Raw genomic sequence first — 21792 nt, 5'->3', positions numbered from 1 at the left:
ACTTCCTAGTAATTCCTGAGGCCCTGGGTACAATCCCCAGTACCAATCTGGGAGATGGTTAATCCAGTTTAAGGACAATCAAAACAGGCAAACGCCATAGACACCCAAATCCAGGACAGGAGCACTCATCAAGTTGATGGTTACTGCCAATTGGCTACCCTTTCAGCAAGTGAAGTGTACATACTCATCACCACCCTTAAGAAAATGCAGTTTTCAGAGGCAAGGCAGAAACTCCGCCTCTGCAGCATGGTTTTGTTTTCAATAATCCAATTACAAGCAAATCCGAACAGCACTATGGATGCTTCCAAGCCCCCATAGCACGGATAAGGAAAGGCCACTTCTTTAAAGATGTGGGTTATGTTACAAATTTTTAGGAGGGTGATCGCCAAGTAAAATTTAAACGGAGCTTCTTTGAAATCTTGGGCAGGAGAAAGCCACTAAAGCAAAACTTGTTCTACCTGCTAGTGGGTTCCTTGCTTAAGGCACACTTGGTCCTACTGAAACATCATTTTCCCCAAAGTGAGACCTGGCCCAACCCTTGGAGCTGTCATCGGCACAGCCTCCTCCTGTGTAATCATGTGAATTATTCTAAGCCTACAGAAAGGCCTTTTATTTTTGCAATTTCTTCTGGGACACCAGCAGACTAGTCAAAACGTCAGGAGGGACGTTGCTTTTCAGGTTTGAAAATTGTTGGGCTTTTTGAGCCTGGAAACGCACCGAACAGGAGCTTCATGAAGGTGCACCCCTGAGCAGAACTTAATACAGCTAATAAAGGCAGTGTCCTGTAGCTGTGTATCAGTGTCTCTGACACTGGAGAAGCTATATTCTTTGTGTTACAGAACTTGTCATCTTGGGGTGATGGGATTCTGATGATTTTCACCTTTAGGCTTCCTGTATAGCAACTTTATGGGAATAATTCATTTTTTTTATGATCAGAAGAAAGCAATTTAACTATTTGAACAATTTTACATGGAGAAGGCAGGGGAGTATGCACATGTACAAGTGAGTAAGTGTGTGTGTGTGTGTGTGTGTGTGTGTGTGTCTGCAGTGTTCCCCTTACTCCCTTCTTGCTGAAATCTTCCAAACAGTTTGAGGGGCTGTACATCCGTGGCCCTCAACCACCAGGACCCAGAGCACCCGTGGGGTAGATTTAAATGTCACACCACCTCCCTTCACATCCTACTCTTCATCCAGCAGGGCCAGTGAGCTGCCCCCGCACTGGGGCCAGCCATTCAAGAGGCAAGGAAATATTATGCAAGAACACAGGAAGTCAGAGGAGACAGGATTCTGGGCAGGCCTGGCAAGGAGTCTGTGTGAACTCCAGCGAACAAGCGGACTTTGCTCAGCGGGGCCGAAGCCAGCAGAAAGCCTTCCCAGGGCGGGCGGCAAAGCAGAGCCGTCCACATCATGTCTCTGGCCAGTGGGTGGCCATCCAGAACTTGATGTACCTGATAGAAGGCACATAAACTCCAGTCCCAATATTTCTACTCTTTTGGCCCAAGTTCAAGGTGACTCCCCAACACTCTTGCACTGTGACTCACCTCTGTCCTACAGCACGGTTAGCCCCTCCCCCAGTGCAGCATGACTTCATTCAATAACTCAAGCCTCTTTCTCTCAAGGCCTCCCTGGATTTCTAGCTCACACTTCTCCCTCCATGCTTCAGGCTGAAGGACACAGTGTTTTCAGGCTGCCTGTGTCAATCAATTCAAGTCGTTACCAGGCCTGAGCGCACCATATATATTCCTGTACAGGAATCACAGTAGCAATGACCCCTTCCTTTGCAGCAGTTTATAATTTTAGGCTCTGATCCAAACGGTAAGGAGCCTAACAATCACCTGATGGATGTGAGAACTGAGCCACAGGGGTAGTGCCCCGCCACTGTCGAGTGACAGTATCAGAACATCTGGTTTCCAATCTAGGTTCTCTCTCTCTCTCCCTCTCTCCCCCCAGTAGCCTGGATCACCAGGAGATGGAGACATGGCCCCCTCCTGGTCATCCAGCTGTCTCCTTTTGGGGACCCTCTATCATATCACCTATCACTCCTCAGTCAGCTTGTTTTGGTATGGTGTTAGTCCTGCTGCACTCACAGAGATGAGCTGAGCCAGGCCCAGCAGCAACTCTTGACTGAATGGAATATTTTCTTGGAGAGGGAGAGCTATAAGAGATGGAGAGACTTCTTCAGCCCCCTCCAATGACCCTCAACTTCCCTGCAGACAGGAGGCCAGACCATCAGAAATCCCCTTCAGAGCACAACTAGAAGCCTGGAGAGCTATGAGGTTATCTGCTCTGGTTCCCACCTACAGGTTCATTTTGAAGGTAGGGAAAGTGAGGCCAGGGATGGTCATCTAAGCATAGCACATCTCTCCCTGCAGAAAGTCCACACTTTATTGTGAATGGAAAGGCCCCCACCCCACCCTGTGGAGACATAGAGCCTGCGGTGTAGGGATAGCACCCACCCCATTGCTGCTCTTGGCCTGATAATTTCTAATTGTGGTAAGAACGGCAGTGGCCATTCCCCTGAGATTCTGTTGTGCATTCCCAGACGCTACCAGCACACAATGGCCCCTGCTTGTCCGGTGTAAACATCGCCAAATATGACAAACAATAACATTACCACAACAGAAAACTAAGGTGCCAAGAGAGGCAGCATGGGTCTTTGCAAATAGTCTGGAGCTGGGAATCTGTTCACATAGGCGCTGCCAATCCCTGCCATGGTCATTACACGCTTGTGTCTCAATGACCTCATCCGTAAGCTAAAAATGTCAATTCCTTAAGTTTACATAAAGAGCTTTTGAAAAGGGCCAGGTATGGTAGCATCCATGTAAACCCAGCACATGGGAAGCCAGCATGGACTACACAGCAAGACCCTACCTCCGAAAATGTCCGGTAAAACACTGAACACTAAACAATTGGAACTAGTGGTAATACCGAGGGCAACACCCCAGCAATATCAGAGCACTTATTTCACTGGATGAATATTTAAGAAAACACCCAATATGCTTAGGCTGTCCTAAATGCAGAGGACTAGGATGGAGAGCAAGGTATTCATGAAGCCTGCACCTTCAAAGTTTCACCCCAGCAGGGGAGGGTCATGACAGATATAAGCAAACACGCAAATTATAACACTTGGGAAGTGTTTAGGAGAGAAATAGGACAATGCTAGAGGTCAGTGAAGGAGGTCAAGAAAGGCTTCCCTGAGGAGGTGATATTTAAGCTGAGATTTAAGGCTTCAAGTCAGCTGGCCAGGCTCCCGGGTGTGGTTGAAGGAAGAGCAAGCGCACAACTATGTAGTTCAGACATGTTACTGATGGTGATGGGTCTGAGGCCAGAGCTGAGTGACCTGCCAAGTCTCATGGTCAGTGTGTAGCACAGCCAGGCCTCTGCACCCAAAGCTTCATCCTCACTTCTAGCAACTCAGGAGACCAAGACCACTTTCAGGTGCCCACACTCACCTGTTCCTAGGTTGTCATTTATTCTCTTTGGCATCAAGCAACAAGAACAGTCTGTGTGGCTGTGGTACCAGCATCTCTGGAGTCTACAGATTAGGTGTGCTACATCGAAGGAATCCTCATCCTTGACATGAACACTGGCCTGTGCCCTCTCCTTCTCTGAAGCTGGGGGTGGGGTTGGGGGGACAAACCAAGCTTGGAGGGTGTATGATCTGATACTTAGGACTTTCTTTGGTCCCTTGATATTAGTCAGATTTCCTCACCCTCTGGGTATGGACAAAAATATCACTGAACTCAATGCCATGATTGACAAGAGCCCACAGGCCCCCCAAAAAACCAGACAGAGGGACCCTTAGGAGCCTGGAGACTAGAATCTCCTTTTAGATTCTCCCAAGGCCCTCTTCCAAAGAGCCAGTTCCCTTTAAGACGTGATAATATGCCTAATGATTATATTGCAGTACTTTTTAATTGCAATACCTTGAAGGTTTGTACTTTACACTTTTCAAAGTTCTTTCCATTGAGATAATGTTGACAAAGTGAGCTTTTAAGTATACTTTTAAAATGTGTGGTCTTATTAAAACATTACCTCCTTTTAATCTCTTAATGGTATTCAGAGAGAGCCACACATACTTCTAGCACTCATGAGAAACACACAGTGTGGTGAAATCTCCAACCTAGGTCACACAAACCAGAGAGCAATATAGAACAATCTTTCAAACTCCCAAAGACTCCCCAAAGTGTCTTTGAACTTCATGGTGTGGCAAGCTTTGCTAGGGACACAAAACAAGAGAAGGTGGCCCCAAGAGCATTTAGAATCTGTTTGGCAAAACAAAAGCAAAGAAATACAGAATGCTTGTGGTCATTCTGACGCTATTTGGAGGTCAAGGAATTCATGTGGGTGAAAGCTTGTCACTCCTCAAAATAAACAAGGGCCCTAGAGACCTAACTCAAGGAGAATTAAGGTGAAGTCACCACCCTTATTGTGATATTTGTACCCATACAAGGAACTACAGGTGGCTGGAGCCACAAGGCACTTGTTGATCTAGAAGAAATAAAAGTTTCTAATGTGCTTAAGAGATGGCTCAGGGTTGACAGATCCATGCTCAGTGACACAGACAGCTGCCTGATTCCTCTAGTCCTCTTACTCTTCCCATAGCCTTGAGCTAGCTAGAGAACATGCAGACCACACCAGCTTGAGATAGACCCTAGCATCTCACTGACCAAGACCAAATAGAACCTGCTATAAGTTCCAGAAAAGTAAAGGAAAACAAACAAACAAACAAACAAAAAAACCTTTAAGAAGCTAGTGACATGGCTTACTAGTTAAGAGCACATATTACTATTGCCCAGTTCCAGGCCCAGTTCCAAACACCCATACCTGGTGGCTTGCAACCACTTGTAATTCTAGATCCAGGGGCTCCAATGCCCTCTTCTGGTGTCTGCGGGCACCCGTACAAACACATACATATATACTTTTAAAAAATTGAAAAAAATATAGTTAGAAAATAAACACAGATGCATAGACATGGAGTCATCCACAAGCTGACAGATGTCTAGTCACAGGTGAACCTGGCTAAGGCGACTTTCTTTTTCCTTCCGGCCTGTAAGGAGTGATGGGGATGTAGATGCTAGACTCACATAGTGTGTCATGATCTGTGCGCATGCCACTCTCTGATCTTAGGGTTTTGTAGAGCTTCCTGTAGGCTTTCAGATGATGGCCGGAGGTCCCAGTCAGCCACTGGAAAAACACTAGTCTGTCTGCGCTGCAAAGCTCCACTGCCTCCTCTCCCTTTCTGGTTCTGGCAGGGTGATTAAAGGCTCCCTGGCTCCCGAAGACCCATCTCTAGGCTCAGGCATGATGCTCACACAGCAGGCACATCAAAGCAAACCACTGGCCTAACCGACCAGCCTGGACTGAGCAGCGGCTTCTCTATTCTACAACCACTTCCCAACCACTGGGGACAGAAAAGAACTACGAGTTAAGATATATAGTTGTCAGTGTGAGGTTAAATTTTAAGCCAAAGGCATTTGGGAGCTATAACCTCCCTTGAAATAGCATTGGGCAGGGTGAGCTAATATAACTAGGATCAGAGCTGCCAGCCGCTGCTGTCCCTAGAATGGGATCTTGGCCAGGGATTGGGGGATCTTTGGCGGACTCGTAGCCCACAAGTGTGACCTTAAGTGCTTCTAAATTCCTCCAGGGAAAAGGTTAGACCTGCTTTCTGAAAGCAGAGGGCTCTGACTGTCCTACCCAGGTGACACCGAAAGATGATGCCCACCCCCTCTCTTCTGGCACCATCAGACCCAGAACATCAGAGCTGGGTTTTAGAGAGCGGTGTGGCTACATAACAGAAAAGGAGAAGGTCACAGAGCTACTTGGCCACAGCACTCTGGGCGGGATGTGTGATGGAGAACTACTAGCAGAGACTGGCAAAAGGAGTGATCTGACTTGGCCTTGGCTTCGGAACTCCCTCACATGGTAGGTGCTGAAGGGATGTCTTATCTTTCTCTAATGAGGGATGGTGATATGGGATAGAGTGAATGACCTTACCAAATCCCTAAGGAGGCAAAGGCTTTGCCATCAGAGTGAGAATTTGAGGGTGTAATATCAAGTCGTCCCCCTTCTGGCTCCCATTCTGAACTCTAGCACCTATTACTCCCAAGTAGTTGTGCAAGCAAAAAAGAAACATGGACCTAAATGATAGCCAATTTCGTAAGACTTGTGGGTGCTCTGCTGCTTTGAGGACATTTCTATGGAGGACCACTGAGACTTCCTTCAGTCACTTCTAGGTGTTCACACTCTAGCTAGGCTCATGGGAGAAGAATAAGGACAGTACTATGGACAGCTTCTACTGTCCCCCAAAGAGGAAGGCTAAAGATTCCATCAACCTGACTTGAGAAGGCCTGTCCCCAAGCACAGGCTCAGGTCCAGGCCCCATCTCTATTAGAAGAGCTACTGATTCAGTAGCTGGAAGGAACTCTCGCCAGCCCAGGCCTATATACTTCTGCCTAGTCCATCTCCACTGGGGCAGCCTACAGTTGCTGTCTGTGCAGACCCAAATTCTAATCTTCAAGGCTGAGGACTTAATTAATGATCTTCTCTCGAATTGTCATGTCCCTTTTAACTTCACACAACATACAGCTCTCAATTCCTATCCATCTTCTGCTTCTGGCTCAATGCTTTATCTAAACTAGCTTTTTGTTGTTGTTTGTTTTGTTTAGTTTTTTTTTTCAACTCCACAACAAGATGGCAACATCCTAAAGATGCAGCTAGGATACTCATCAATGTCAACCGCCACACGTGAGTCATTTGAAGAGGTCAGAGCCAGTCAAATACCTCATTGTCCCCAGATTAGTAGATAACCTGTAAACACACATGTTCAGCACAAGGCCACCATTACCACAAACCTCATCAGACTATCCAATAAAGATGGGTTAAGCTGATCTGAGCTTGTGTTTTCCATCTCTCTGCATTAAGGTCCCTGTAGTCCTTAATTCCCTCTACAAACAACTACAGGGCACCCAAAATGGAGATAAGAAAGACAGTTTTAAGATCATTATGCAAATTAAAAATTTAGATTGATGACCCAATTGATACAGGGCTACAGTGTGCTGCTGACCAGATAAGGCTTTCCAGGGAAAAGCCCCTCAAAGAGCTGGTATCTATTTGCACAACTTTCCCACCAAGCAATTGGTTAACTTCTGAGTTAACCTGGGGAATTCAGCTGTTTAGCTGGCATTGCCTTAGAGTACTGTATACCCTTGATGTGAGGCATTGACATACTAACCTACCCGATCCTTGAATTTGATAGCAATTATTGTCCATCTGGTTCATGCCCATTTATTTTCTTTGTAACTAACCCAGGGACATCAACAAAGCAATTCTGTAATTTTTTTTTAAAAATGGAACATGATTTCAGAGAGTAATGAAAAGGATCAAGGTTTTATAGGCCACACCAGAAAATCAGACATCCCTGCTCTTGAGCAATGCGCAATCTTCTTGGAAAGGCAAGAACAAATAAAATGTCATTAGATAACAAGGAAATACAATCACCTCTTAGACAAACATATGCAGAAGCTAAATGGAGGGGGAAGTGGCAGAGTGGACATGATGATGGGGTTCAAGTAAAGGAAGGGAGCTTAGGCTCATGATAGGAAAAGTGTGAACCATCTAGTTAGAAAGAGAGGAAAACCAGCCAGGCATGGACTGATGTTAAAGAACGGGCAGGGATGAGTACAGTGGCAATGCCTTTGTGGCAGAAGAAAGAGGCGTGTGAACAGAACTCAGGAAGAATCACGGGTAATAAATAGTGAATGGAACAAGTGGGAGACCTGGGGTGGGTTCCTCATTGCCAGCAAAGTCAACCATCGCACAGGTTTCCCTTGGAAAGGACTTTGGGTCACGTGAATGTCTTTTGAGAGCCTAGGAAAACCATGCCAGTACCAGGGCCTTTCTAAGTAAATGCATGGGTAACCAATTTCCAGAGAGTGCCAGATGACTCCAGAGTGGGGCCACAGAGTGCACTAGGATTCCCTCTGGTTCCTTGACCACCACAAAAGGCTTCACCAAAGGGCGGGGCACACTGGCTGAGCCAAAGGGAAAAAAAAGCCATAATGCCAATGCCAGTAATAAAGCCAGAAAGAAAAGCTGAGAAAGGCCTTGGCTTCTAAGCCCCACCCACCATTAATTCCCATAAATCCTGGGTATAGAATAGAAGAGAATCCTGCTACACAGCGATATGGTTACAATTACAGACGCTCCCTTGTCACCAGTGAAATGTGACCTTCATATTTCCCTTGTCGTAATAATCTAGGTAAACATTTGTTGTGCAAGTACACAAATAAAGGTTCTAAAGGTGAAATGTGGTGTGTCTGGTAATGCCACACTACTCCAAGCCTAGGACAAGAAAGCCTTTTGGCTCTGCACATGCTTTTTCTCTCCCTTTACCCTAGACACCAAAATTAGCTCCATCGACCTCAGCCAGGGCTGGAGTGAAGGCTGCCATTCTAAAATAGCATCTGAAAACTCTTGGACACAGCAGAGAGAAACAAGGGTAAGTGGCTCACAGAAACCTACTGAGAAAGTTATTTCACTGGACTGATTTATTTTAAAGGCTAACTATATGGGAAATAAGCATTATTAGAAACTTCTGAAACTTAGGGAATTGCCCATGTGGCATATTTTATATATCTTGATTTACTCTGCTATGTACTACTGTTTCCATTCAGAAAGCACTATGGGGTCATAGGTTCATAAAATATTGTAGAGGTTGCATGGTCATAAAAGTATTTATGTAATGGCTTCACTTCAGCCCAAAGTTTTACTTTTCAAACATGTACAATTTTATTATTTCTAGGCTGCTCTGCAAACATCATGTCTACTTTTCTCACTCACCTAGAGAACTGGTTTTTAAAACTTTGAAAAAGTAAGCTTCTCAGCCTCCCAAAGGTCTAATTCTCTGTTGTTCTCATAAACAAAGCCAAATGACTGTGTGTGTGTGTGTGTGTGTGTGTGTGTGTGTGTGTGTGTGTGTGTGTTTAAAGGCACTCTCTTCCTGCAACCCTGTATGACGTATTTTCCAGAACAATCTTTCCCAACACTCCAAAGTGCTTCAGCAACAGGAAGTCATAAAGGTAGGAAGAAGGCCTGTAAATATTTGCTGTAATTACTCATTAGTAATGAGAGGAGCTAGTGCTACAGTTTGAGTTGCTCCTTTGAGTGCCTAACTAAGCCCCCCAAACCAAACCAAACCAGGAGCCTGAGGTGGTACCCAGGGGCCCAGCCTTGCCACACCTATATCCACCTCTAGGTTTGGCTTCAGATGATGTTCAGCAGTTCTAGTTCCCAAATGCAAAAAGGTGAGCATGTGCTGTTCTCGCTTCCACAGGACAAATCTCACACAGTGATGGCAGCCTGAAAGTTTTTAATCACGAGTAAAGGATGTGTATTTGTTAACAGTAATAGGCCATCAGAAGACAGAGGGAACACTGCATGGTTAGATGCACAGCATCAATGTTTAAATGATTACCAGTCCCAAATCATATACCAAAGTTGATATATTTTAACAGACTTATAAATAAGACACTCTGAACTTTCTTAGATGGAGCCTATTCATCCTTTTATTCTTAGCACACTACTGACTTCTCACAGTTAGAGGCCAACTAACTACTTACTTCAAACCAACATGAGTCCAGAAGAAGCCACTAAAATGATTCATTTACATATAAGAGTGCCAATGGCTATGGCCTGGCATTTGGGAGTAGCCAACAGGGTAGCAGGGCTCAAGGTCTAAACAGTGGTTCTCAACCTTCCCAGTGCTGCAACACTTTAATGACAGTTCCTCACCAACCATAAAACTATTTTCATTGCTACTTCATAACTGCAGTTTTGCTTCTGTTATGACTCGCAACGTAAAATCTATGTTTTTTGATGGTCTTAGGTGACCCCTGTGAAAGGGTCATTCAATCCCCCCAGAGGGATGGAGACCCACCCACAGCTGCTCATGAATACCATGATCAATAGGGTTCCTGTTTACATATTCTAACAAGGTGGAAACTACAAATCTTCCGAGTGTTAGCAGTTACCTATGACATTTACTTTTTTTTTCAACTGAAAGTTGTCACTAGGAGAGTGACAGTGAATAAAGAGTAAAGTGAGTCTTACTGAGGGAATATTGGAAAGTTCTGACAGTCCATTCCCATGAGTTTGTGGAATTAAGAAAATGACAGATGGAGATTACACATATTGTTTTTAATTATGGGGAGGGGCACGTGAAGGTGATGGCAATACCTGTGGAGACTGGGTGTCAGATATCCCCGGAGTTGCACTTAGAAGCAGCTATGGGTACACAGCCAAACCCAGGTCTTCTGAAGATCAGTAAGTACTCTTAAGTGTTGAGCCAGCTCTCTAACACACACACACACACACACACACACACACACACACACACACACACACGTATGTATGTACACACACATACACACACACACACACACACACACACACATTCATCAAGCCATTCTTTCTGAAACCTCACTCTATGAGAAAGTGTCTGCTCCCTAGGGTCTGGCATACAGATTACTCATAGCCTTAAAAAATTTTGTGCTTTCTGGTAGGTGACACTATATTACAGGAGCCTTAAGATGTACTACTGGTGGCCCCTGGAAACAGCCTGAGGCCATAAGCAAACCAGTATTTCTTGAGCAATCAGGAAAAGAAAAGCCACTCGAAGTTCATAACACTCTGATCACTGTCACACTTATCTCTGGTTTGGGGGATCTCAGAGGAACTCAACATCTTTCATTCTTTCTTTTTCTTTCTTTCTTTTATTTCCTCATTTGCACGCTCTCAGATTGGGTCTGTGTCTTTCAACTAACAAGACCAGGCAAATGACATCAAATTGCACACAAACTCTCCTTGAAGTTTGAAAGTCTTGCTAGCTGCATACATACACAGATCTCCCCCCCCCACACACACACAGACACACACAGTGACCCACAACTGTGAACATGGCTTGTGACAAGAAACCTCTAAAAGACCTCAGGGCTCTTAGTACAGGGCCTGGTGGTGCTTACTAGAGATAGGGCTCTATAAAAATACGAAATATGATCACAACAATCATAACTATTCTTTATCCCCCCATCCATTCTTTCCTTCCTGTGCTGGAAATTTCAAAAGATCAAAGGCTCGGAGGAAGTGCTGTTCATCTTGATTTGTAGATGGTTCTTCAGAACCCACAGAGGAAGAGCGCCTAACAGGTCCCCCTGCACAATGAAGTCCGAAGACGGAGTAGTTATTGAAGTCTTGCCACCAGCAAAGGGTGGGTGGAAAGCTTTGAACTTCTAGGGGCCATAGAGAAGTGTCTCCTGTTCAAGCTGAGGGGGGGAAAATCTAAAAAAAAAAAAAAAAAAAAAAAAAAAAAAAAAAGAAAGAAAGAAATTCCACAAGTTCCAGGAATACCCTTTGGATCTGCAGTTCCTGCCTGTGTGTGAGGTTTTATACAAGGGATGAATCACAAGAGAGAAAGTCATTATAATAATTATAAACACAACAAAAGAAGTTATCATTTATAGAGTGCTTACCACATTCAGACATGGCATTAAGTGCTTTATAGGCCTCTGAGGTAGGGCCAGGAGGCACAGTTGGTAAAACTGTGGACTCTGGAGTCCGAGTAGAGTCTCAGGGCTACTACACTGCCTGGGACATTGGGCTGCAACCTTGCTGTACTTGGGTTCCCATCAGTGGAGTGGGGATAATGACAGGGCTTATCTCACAGGGTTGTTACAAGGATTAAGAAAGTTAATCCATGTAAAGTTCTGAGGACATTGCTGGCACAGGCAGGAGTGTTCGGCTTTTTGTCTTGCCCTCTTGCATGTAGCAGCTCACTTCTCCTAAGAACACATCCATTTCTAGGGCATGAAAGAATCTCCAGATAGTGGAGAATAATAGAAAATGTGAGTGTAAATTTCTTTTTGTGGGCACTCCCCAAGATAAGGAAAGACACTGGCATTGAGATATAGGCACAGAGAGGGAGTCTGCAGCCTCCACCGAAAATCCTAAAACGCAGGGCAGCTCCAGGCTGCTAAACAAGACAACCAGGAAGAAGGGCCTTGCCTCTTTCAAATGACAGCACCTTTGAAAGGCTGCTAGGAACTGAGCAAGAGAGAGGGCTATAGCTCAGTGGTATAGAGTGCTCACCCAGCATGTACAAAGTTCTAGATTCAATCTTCATGGGGAGGAGGGGGGATCAAGATTAACTTGGGGGGGAATAAGCCAGAAACAAACATGCACTTAATAGGATGTCAGAGATTGAATACTATACTGAAGGCCAATTCACAAAGCGTGGGGAAAAGAGCCCATTCCCCTTTCAGTCTTCATGGAGTCAGTCAACTCCACCATTGTCCTCAGTGGAAACAGAAACCTTTAGTTGTCACTGTGGAGGCCTTCGAGAGTCCTCTCTCCATAGTCTTCGCCCAATGCAAGTTGTGTGCATCAGTTACATTCGGCGGTCTATGGTTCCAAAGTTCACAATGGAACACCCTTGAAGCCTCCATGCTTTTACTTATTTTACCCCCAAGTGCTAACTTCTGCCCCTAGACTTTCTCTGGGATCCAGTTTATGCTGGTGTCCAGCATTTACCCTTCATTATTTCAGGGACACTGGAAGCCAGCTTCCCCACTTACACCAATGTGTCCAGATAACAGTGTGTGTAGTTACCAAGTGAGAAGCTACTCCAGAGTTTCTTTATTTTCAAATATTTGAACCCTACAAAAGAAAAACTACGAGGGTGCCAACACCTAAGATTTCTAGTGTGGTCCTCTCTGCACCCCAAGACAGACCAAGCAATGGAGAGTAAGGAACCTATTATTCCCCATTTCTTAGTTTTCAGCATTGTTTGTTTGTTTGTTTGTTTGTTTCAGAGTAGGAGTGTTTGCCCTGGGCCCATTGTTACCTTAGTACTTCATATCATGCATGAGAATTGACAACATGGGGCTGGAGTGGGAAATACAGGTAAAGAATAGTTAGTCCTGGGAAAAGATGGTACTGACTTGACGACAGGGTGAAAGTTCAGTAGTTTATATACTACAAAACTTGCCTTAGTTTGGTCAGGACTCAAAACTAAGGAAAGGTCACAGGAGAAGATAAAAAGAGAAATCATTATATTGATACAGGAAAGAACTGGGGAATTAAATGCCAATAGAAAAGATTTTCTCAAAAGAGGAAATGCCTAAATGTTGAAAAAATTAATCACAACAAGTTCTTTCAAATACATTGGGCTGAAGTCCTGGAGTGTTAAGAGTTACCTACTTGGTTCCTTCTATTTCTAAGCACTTTATACCATAGATTCCTAGAATACTGAGAATCACCATGCCTGCGGGCACACACATACACACACACACACACACACACACACACACACACACAGGCAGAGAAGCAGTGACAGAGAAATTGATTTACAATGTAAATAAAGTGTACTGTTTCCATCTCATGACTTTCATCCCCAGGAAAACACCTAGCCTGGCCATACAACAATCTGGTAGTTGTGGAATGTTCTCTACTTCACAAAGCAACTTGCTACATTCAGGAACTGAGGAGAGTGAAGTCCACCAGAGTAGTAGGGCTTCCACCGCCCCTTTCTTTCTACCTGAAATAAAGGAAAGCTACTCAAGCTGGCATTTTCCAAAGTTTGTAGATACAGAAAGACTGACTGGTTGGCTTCATTTCTGTCATACCTGGGAGGCCTTGCAGTTATCTGGGAAAATAAATCTCCCATTCTGAAGGTTCAGGGGTCTGGTAGCAGTGGTGGGGAGCTGCACAAACTCTTTGGAAATCCTCAGTGGTTAGGAGCATGTCAGGGCTGGAGCTCTGCTGGCCACATACTGACTGTAAATGAACTAGCATTCTGCTTCTTCTCAGCCCTAATTTTCCTGGTGAGGAGAGGAGCCATTTTACCTTCCCTGGGCTTTGTCCAGAAAGAGAAAATATTTTTATGGCCTCCGTGCTGGTTCACAAAATAATCTTAAAGCCACAAAATAAAACAAACCTGAAGTCAGGACACCTTCTAAAAACTCTATGAAAGCTGTATACATGAAGTGCAGTTTAAGGCTCAAACTGAAAGTGTTACATGCCAATTCGCTAGCATTCTATAGTTCGGGCAATTCAACGAAATATGCTGACAAGTGTTGAAGGAACTCTTATTAGAAAATAAACTCCAACTTGAGAAACCCATCCTGTATTGTGTCCTTGACTTGGAACAAATGATGGACTCTGGTTTCATTTTCCCGCAGGCGTGAGAAGCCAGCCACAGTTTGAAAACTTGAAAGTCCAGGTGTCTCCAATTCCTTGTATACCCTTGCCCCAGCATCAAGTACTAGAATACTCCTGAAAGGTACCCGCAAATCTTCACTTGGGCACATCCACACCTAGCTCTTCCTAAAGTCAGGAACCTTGGAGGCTTGGTGAGACCTCTGCTTCATCTAAACTCAACAGAGCTAGTCATGGTTCCCTCAGTCAAAGCCTGTTAGCCAGCCAACAATTAAAAGGCCAGCTCTTAATTGTTGTGGATTAATATATCCACCCACACAGGGATGTTTGTGAATAAAAACAATCCTTCTGGGTTCTTGAGGGGCTATTTCTAGAGTGAAAAAAATTGAAAATGTTCAATTATGTTTTAGGGAAGAAACAGCTCTTAAACCGATGAAAGTACAAATCTTTCAGAACCACTAGTGGGTGGAATTACCAATCCAGGAAACCCTGCAGCTCACAATTTTGTGAGGCATTCAATGCCCCCTGCTTCACAATTTTTAAATACATCTCGATGTTCCAAGAAGCCAGCCAACACAACCAGAATCTCAATGTCATTAGTCTAACAGGCACTGGGCAGAAAGGAACTTCCACAAGGCTTGCCCTGCCTTTCCTTAACACACACAAAATCCTTGCCAGGCTACCACTAGGTCTCTGCACCACCAGCAGGGGCTCCTAGGAGGTTCACAGCATGTTTGTTTCACTGGTTCTTAAAGTGGCAGCTCTCATTGATAAAATGTAGTGTCATTACGCAACTTTCTTCCTGCTCCTCCTGGGGCTCCCTGTAGCCTCCAACAGCCCTCTGCCGAGAAGCAAGATGACACTTCACACTGATTACCATCAGGTCTCATCTCTGTAAATGCGACTGACATCCATAGGCACTGCAGTAAAAAAGTATTCAGTAAGTTCTCCTGGCTGCTCTGGGCTGTCTGACTATGCGGTTTTGATTGTTTATGGTTGCATTCTGATTGGCTTTAAAGCTTGAGTCTTGTCCCTTGCTTCTCTACCCTCAAAGGACACAGCATCCCAGAACTGTTTGGTGGGTCTCAGTGGGGAATCTAGAACCCCACTCAATATTTTCCCCCAGAGATCCTCCAGCACAGGGCGCAGGCACCCGGCCAGGACGGGTGCGATTCGCTTGCATTTATCAAATCCTTATCGGTGCCCTGAGGTGGGAGCCCGCCGCTTTCGACTAGAGGATACACTGTTCCTGGCTCGGGTCCCTAAGTGGAAGTCCAAACAAAAGCCAATCTGCTCTGGGGCCCTAGCCCTCAACGCAGTCCTTTGCATCCTGCCTGTGGATCTTGCGCGGCTCGTGCCACTCTGCCATCATGCGTTCGATTCCGGCCACCCAAGCCAAGTAGCCTCAGAGCAGCCCAAGGTTCGCACCGGTCGGAAGGGTAGCAAAGGGCCAGGCAACCAGCCACAAATTTTTGCAGGAGTCAAGGGTGTACCCAGGGCTGCGCGGCCGCATAGTGTGTTCCCACCCAGGCCGAGAGAGCCCAGTGTCGCCTGATCCGGGGCGGATTGAAGGAGATGCCAGTTGACCGGAGTTGCCTCTAACCCAGTGTGGAAAGGCTCGTGAGGCCAGGCCTTCGTGGCTGCCCTTCTCTGTCTTCTTCAGACACTCGGAGAGGCCGGGTTTCGCCCTCCTCTCTCTGCACGCTAAGCCACCTGCCCCCGCAGGGCAACCCAGGTCACTACCCACTCTCTGGCTGACTCTAGGTGCAGGGCGAGGGAAGGGGGTGTTCTAAATCTTGAGAGCCTTCGGGAGCAGGGCACTTGGCCATGTTCCGGCTCCTCGGGCCAGGGTGCGCCCCGAGTTACATTTTGCCCTCTGTCCCTTGCTAGTTTGGGGCGCAGAGCCCGCATAGGAGAGCTCTTTCGGAAAAATCTGAAGGGTCTTAAAACAGAAAAAAGAAAGAAAAAGAAAAAAGGAAGGCAGGCGTGTCTGTCTGCTCAGCAGGTAAACCCTGAAAAAGTCGAGGGCATCAGCCCAGAAACATTTCAAACCCCTGGTTGGGGAAGCTTGGTGATCTGGGGAAGACAGACTTTGGAAGGCGCCGCGGAAGCACCCCTGACCTCCAGGGCCACCTCTCTGTGACTCAAGGTCTCAGAACTATCAGGTTCGCGACTCTATTGCGAAGCCGCAGCTGCGCGTCCCCAAAGCCCGCACCTGCTCGTTCACCCACCCGCCCCCACCTCCAGAGCTGTCCTCCGGCCTCCAAGATTTCTCACACCCTTCCCGCAACTGTCCCGGGTCGCACCCGCCTCGCGCGGTTCCGCCACTGCCTGGCACCCAGTCGGTCGGCTTGCTGGCTCCGACGCCCGCTTACCTTTTCTTCTCCTTGTCAGCTGTCATTGTCGCCTTGTCCCTCCGAGACCCGGAGCACCTGGGTTTCTTAGGCCCGTAGGGGGCTGCAGCCGTTGCCTTTGCTGTGGCCCTCGGCCGCTCTCTGTCAGCCCGGCAGGTGTGAAAGGTCTTTAGTGCTCGCAGATCCGAGTGTCCCGCACAATCAGGTGGAAGTTTGCAGACTCCTGGCTAGGTGCGGAGGAGGAGGGAGGAGAAGGGTGGCGGGGAGGAACCTGCAGGAGGAGGCGGGGCCGGGGAAAGGAGTGGGAGGAGGTTGTAAGACGCCGGAGGAGAGAACAGCGACAAGCGACCTGAAGTCCCGTTTATCCGCAAACAGGAGTCAATTTTCTGGGATGTCACAAAACCAAACCAACCAACCAACCAACCAGCAAACAAAAACAGTGGCTCGGAGAGAGCGAGTTGGAAGAAATCCGGGGCCAGGCGAGTGCGGCCACTGAGATGACCATACAGTCTCAGGACACTGCCGAGGATTGTACGGCCGCCTCAGGAGAGCTGGAGCGGAACGCTGAAGACTCCGAAGCTGTGCACCGGCCGCTCTCGAATGTCCGGCTTCCTCGCCTTCCAGCCCACTTTAAAAACTCGGACGGCCCGCCCGCGGGAGGGCGCGAGGGGCGCGGGAGTCCCACAGTGGACCGGGGGCGGGGCGGGGCGCCAGGCAAGCCCCGCCCCTGCCCACTGGCTGCCTCGTCCCGGCCAATGGAGAGGCACGGCCACAGCCTCTGCCCTCACCCGGGCCCGCCCCTTTCTCCCCGGCAGTGCTCCACTGGCTCTCACCCCGTCCTATCTCCTCCTTCTGCAGATCAGGGACTTGTTTTTGTAGTCTACTCAGCGCGGGGCTGAGTAGTGGTCGGGGTCGGTTACCCGAGTCCAGCGTGTGACTTCGCGCCAGCGTCCTCTCACTAGCGCATTTCCCTGAGAGACAGGGCAGGACCGCGGGGTCGGAGGTCCCACGCTTACCCTGGGGGAGTGCAGCGACACTCCCGGGTGCTGCTAGGAGTCTCTGCCCCAGCTGTGTGTCTTCATCCAGCAGGTGGGGATAATTCCCAGGACCCTGACCGCAGTGCTGCTTGCCAGCCTGGGCGGTGCGCTCTTTTTGGCGAAGCGCTGTTGACCTTGACTTCTGAGTCCGGAGAGGCAGAGGGGCGGGGGTGGGGGGTGGGTAAGGTGTGGGAGAAAAATGTGACCCCCCAAAAAAAATTAGGGTTGCTCCTGCGGTGTCTTTTCCTCAACTGGTTTATGGGTTGTTTGAGGTGCTTGTGGGAGGCTGTTAGGTTATGGCACATGCTAGAGAGGAGGGCCTGCCTTTGCCAGCTCTCAATAAATAATCTAGCATCACCATGGATTCCCGGGTGTGATCTTGGGAGTGAGAGTTGATAGCACACTCCAAGTTACTGGATCTGCCCACTTTCTGCCCTGACAGTTTCTCATTTCCTAATTAGGTGATCCTGGAGGAAATCTCCAGAAGGAAGAAGTGAAACTTGAGGAAAATGCCCATGGGCTTCACATGTGTGAATTACCCAGAAAGCAAGCACCTGCAAACTGAGCCTTCCTGGGACCCAAGTCCTGTATACTGCATAATTCTCTCACCAACATTTCCTAGTAGAATTATAAACAGAAAATGGGGTGTATGTTGGGGCCGGGGGCGGATCTTAGGTTTGTGTAGGTACACAGGAGAGGGGCATTCTTTTTCAGGAGACTTGGGAAGGTATCCGAAGAAACTGGGAGAGTAGAGAAATCAGAAGGGAGAGACAGACACTCTCTTTGAGAACTTGGAAATCAATCGATAGATCTGGCTGCAATCTCAAAGACCATTTGTTTCACTGAAAGAGACTGGTAGGTGATTTCCTATGGCACTTCTCCATCTAGACAACCCTAGTGGACCCATTTATTTGTCTTAATAAGAAATGCAAATTATTAGACTTGGTTATAACAAACTGTAAGCATATTTATGTCACTTGAGACTGGAATGGAGGAAGGGGAAAAAGTCAAACAATTAAAAAAACAAAAAAAAAAAACAAAAAAAAAACCCAAGTGCTTTGGCAGCATCAAGGCCCTAACATTGTTTTCCACCAGAGCTCCTGAATCCTGAGCTGTGCTTGTCAGGTGACTAAGCAATGCCTCTAACCTGCAAGGTTCAATAGGGCTGAGGTTAAGAAATTTATTTGGGAGCTTTTTGTTTTTAAGAGGAAGGGTAGGGCCCAGAGATGCAAGCATGGGTGGGGCCCTGGATTTAACCCTTGCAAATCATTCAGGAAAACAGCAACCATATTAGTATAGCCCCTTACCCGTGCTATTGTTCCCTATTTCTAACTGGGATTTTAACCTGTACATGAAATGTGCCTATATGATGCCCAGAAGGCCCCAGCCTTGCACACAGAGGAGGACCATCTGGTCTCCCTAAAGCCTCTTAACATGTCTTCCAGAATTCAGTCAACAACCTCTGTTAGGAGCCTAGAGTGTAAGCCAGACACAGCATTCTTTGCAGTTTTAGCATCCATGTAGAAGGAAAAGTGGGGACAAGCTCTGAGAATAGATGGTAGGGGTGGGGGAGTGGCGCCCCTGGCTTTAGAGAAGTCTCTCTAGAAGCACTGATATTAGGGCCACAGAACAGAAGGTATCCCGAAGTAAAGCTTAAAGGGGGCACAGATGACCAATCCCTTAGGAAGTTGTCCCTGCCCCCTGTGACCCATGTGTCCTGTCCCATCATTGTGTTGGGGTGTCGTGTGTGTGTGTGTGTGTGTGTGTGTGTGTGTGTGTGTCCGTGTCATCTCTTGGCTCTCCACTGCACTGCTTGGACCCAACAGCTATGACATCAAGGAACTGCCTACTTGTTTTAATAAGGGATGTGCCTGGGTCTTTACTTCCCTCCCTTCTTTGTTGAGTGTCCCATTAGGAGGAGAGCTGTTGATAAAGGCTAACCTACAAACCTACAGAAAGCAGGTACTTGGGATGTAGCAGAAAGGTGCGAGGATGACTCAGTAATCCTGTCAGAGTGACAGACATGACCCCGGATATGGTTTGTAATCAGGTTGGAGTGGTTAGGACTTAGCAGAAGAGACTGTGGAAGGCTGGGCTTTAGAGTTTGACAGACTTTCAGGTCCTTGTCATAATGGGATCAAGAAGAGAGACAAGAAGTGGCCACTAGGACTCAGAAATTGAAGGAGACACTCGAAGTCACAAAAACCTACACTTGCCACTGTCTGCAAGTACACTGTCTCATGTGACAGCCCTCTGTTCTCAGGCTGACCATTTAGTTGGTTTGGAATTGTCAGGAACAAGGGAGGTAGCAGAGATGGGAGGAAGGGCTAGCTGGGAGAGGCCATTGCTCCTCCCCCTTGACAAACCTTTCTGACTCACCCCCAAGAGTTAATCTGCATTATCAATTCCACTGGATTTAGAATTACTTTGGAAACACAACTCTGGGCTTGTCTATGAGGGTGTTTCCAGACTCTATGAACTGGTATCCCAGACTGAGTAAAAAGGAGGAAGTGAGCTGAACACCAGCATTCCTTCCTACCTCCACCCCCATCTCTGTCTCTCTGCTTCCTTGATGCAGATGGAATCAATATGATGAACTGCCCCATGCTCTCATACCTACAACCACTACACCATCCCCAACATGATGGTTGGTCCTCTCAAACTGTGGGCCAAAAGAAACCCACCCTTTCTTAAATTTCTTTGGTCAGTTATCTTGTCACAATAACAAACTTTTACTCAAATAGGCACCCACCCAGGTCTACACACACACACACACACACAGAGAGAGAGAGAGAGAGAGAGAGAGAGAGACAGAGAGAGAGAGCTCCATCTATTTTCTATATTCACATTCTAACCCTGAACTCTGGTACCAGACTATCATCCTCTTGTGTGTGGCTCTTGGCCAACATCCTGAGGTCATTTCCTAGACACGTGCTGTATATGTTATTAAACATTATGACTTTTGGCCCATAGACTCGGGATCTGTTGTCATTCTAAAGAGGTTCTGTGATTTTATTGGACTGTCTAAGTGACTCCTGATGGAGCTATTTGGTAACAACCCATCCCACTGCTGCTCCTTCACACCCGGATTGCCAGTGACTTAGAGGCCAGTGGCTTCTGTTGCCAGGTCTAGGATTAAGATGGTAGCAGTGAGAGGGTGTATGTGTTTCTCTCCATGTCATTTAGCCAATGATAATTGACCCACAGCCACTCTGCTGTGCTATTCCATGGGAAACAATTTGTCAGGCCAGTTCCTACCCTCCCGAAGGACCGAGCCCATTTGCACAACAAGTCCTGTCTTAGATTATGAACGTACATTCACTCATCCTTTTAAGATGTTTGAAACCAGTGAACCACATTTAAGTGATAATACTTTTTGTTTCCTCACAATAGTTCTTAAATTGGTGAATGAATATATTTACCAATGGTATTGGAAATTGTACTGGTTAGTTAGTTGGGGTTAAATTTTTTTTTTTTTTCAATTTGACACAAGCTAGAGTCCTTTGGGAAGAGGGAGACTTTATTGAGAAAATACTTCCATCACAATGCCTTTTAGGTATGTCTGTAAGGGATTTTTTCTTAATTAATGATGGTGGGAGGGCTTAGCCTGAGCAGGTGGTCCTGGGTCATATAAAAACAAAACAAAAACAACAACAACAAAGTGAGATAGGCAACCCATGGAGAGCAAGCTAGGAGTCAGAACTCCTCATGGTTTCTGCCTTATTTCCTTCCAACAGGTTCCTGCCCTGAATGCATGCTTGCCTCGGCTTCCCTCAGTGATGCTCTGTAATCTGGCTTAATGTGTAATACAAATAAACCCTTTCCTCCAAAGTCACTTTTGGTTGTGGTATTTATTATGGCAAAAGAAAGAAAACTAGATCAATAATGAATACAGTCTCGAGGATCTCTTAAACATGAAAATTGAGCACACACCATACTCTCTCTGAACAATAGGTGTGTAAGAATTTGGTTGTGGGGGCAGGGGTGAAAGGGAATGAAAAGCTAGCTGTATCCACTCCTAGGACCCAGAGATGCTTAGCCTGGACTCGCCAGGCATCAGGCTGGTGGGTGTGACATGTGAGGTGCCAAAGTAAAGCTCATGTGAGAAGAACGGCCAGTAGGAAAGAAATGCTAGCCCCACCTTGGAAAGAGCATGAACATAAATGAAACTTCTCTTGTCACTAAAA

The 21792-nt window shown here is 46.6% G+C and overlaps 1 protein-coding gene across 1 annotated transcript in view; it reads right to left on the bottom strand.

Annotated features, from left to right (window-relative positions):
• The window catches only part of Epas1 (endothelial PAS domain protein 1), an 80737-nt gene extending 63553 nt beyond the window's left edge, over window positions 1–17184 (bottom strand). The window contains exon 1 of the mRNA XM_051175212.1: window positions 16590–17184. Within this exon, the coding sequence (XP_051031169.1) occupies window positions 16590–16615 (26 nt within the window). The 5' untranslated portion in view covers window positions 16616–17184. The remainder of the gene's footprint in view (window positions 1–16589) is intronic.
• Between the last annotated feature and the right edge of the window lie 4608 nt (window positions 17185–21792).

Source organism: Phodopus roborovskii, unplaced genomic scaffold (assembly GCF_943737965.1).
Source record: "Phodopus roborovskii unplaced genomic scaffold, PHOROB, whole genome shotgun sequence".
In the NCBI taxonomy this organism is placed as follows: domain Eukaryota; kingdom Metazoa; phylum Chordata; class Mammalia; order Rodentia; family Cricetidae; genus Phodopus; species Phodopus roborovskii.
The sequence above is the reverse complement of the archived record's forward strand: the minus strand, read 5'-3'. Positions and strand labels throughout refer to the sequence as shown.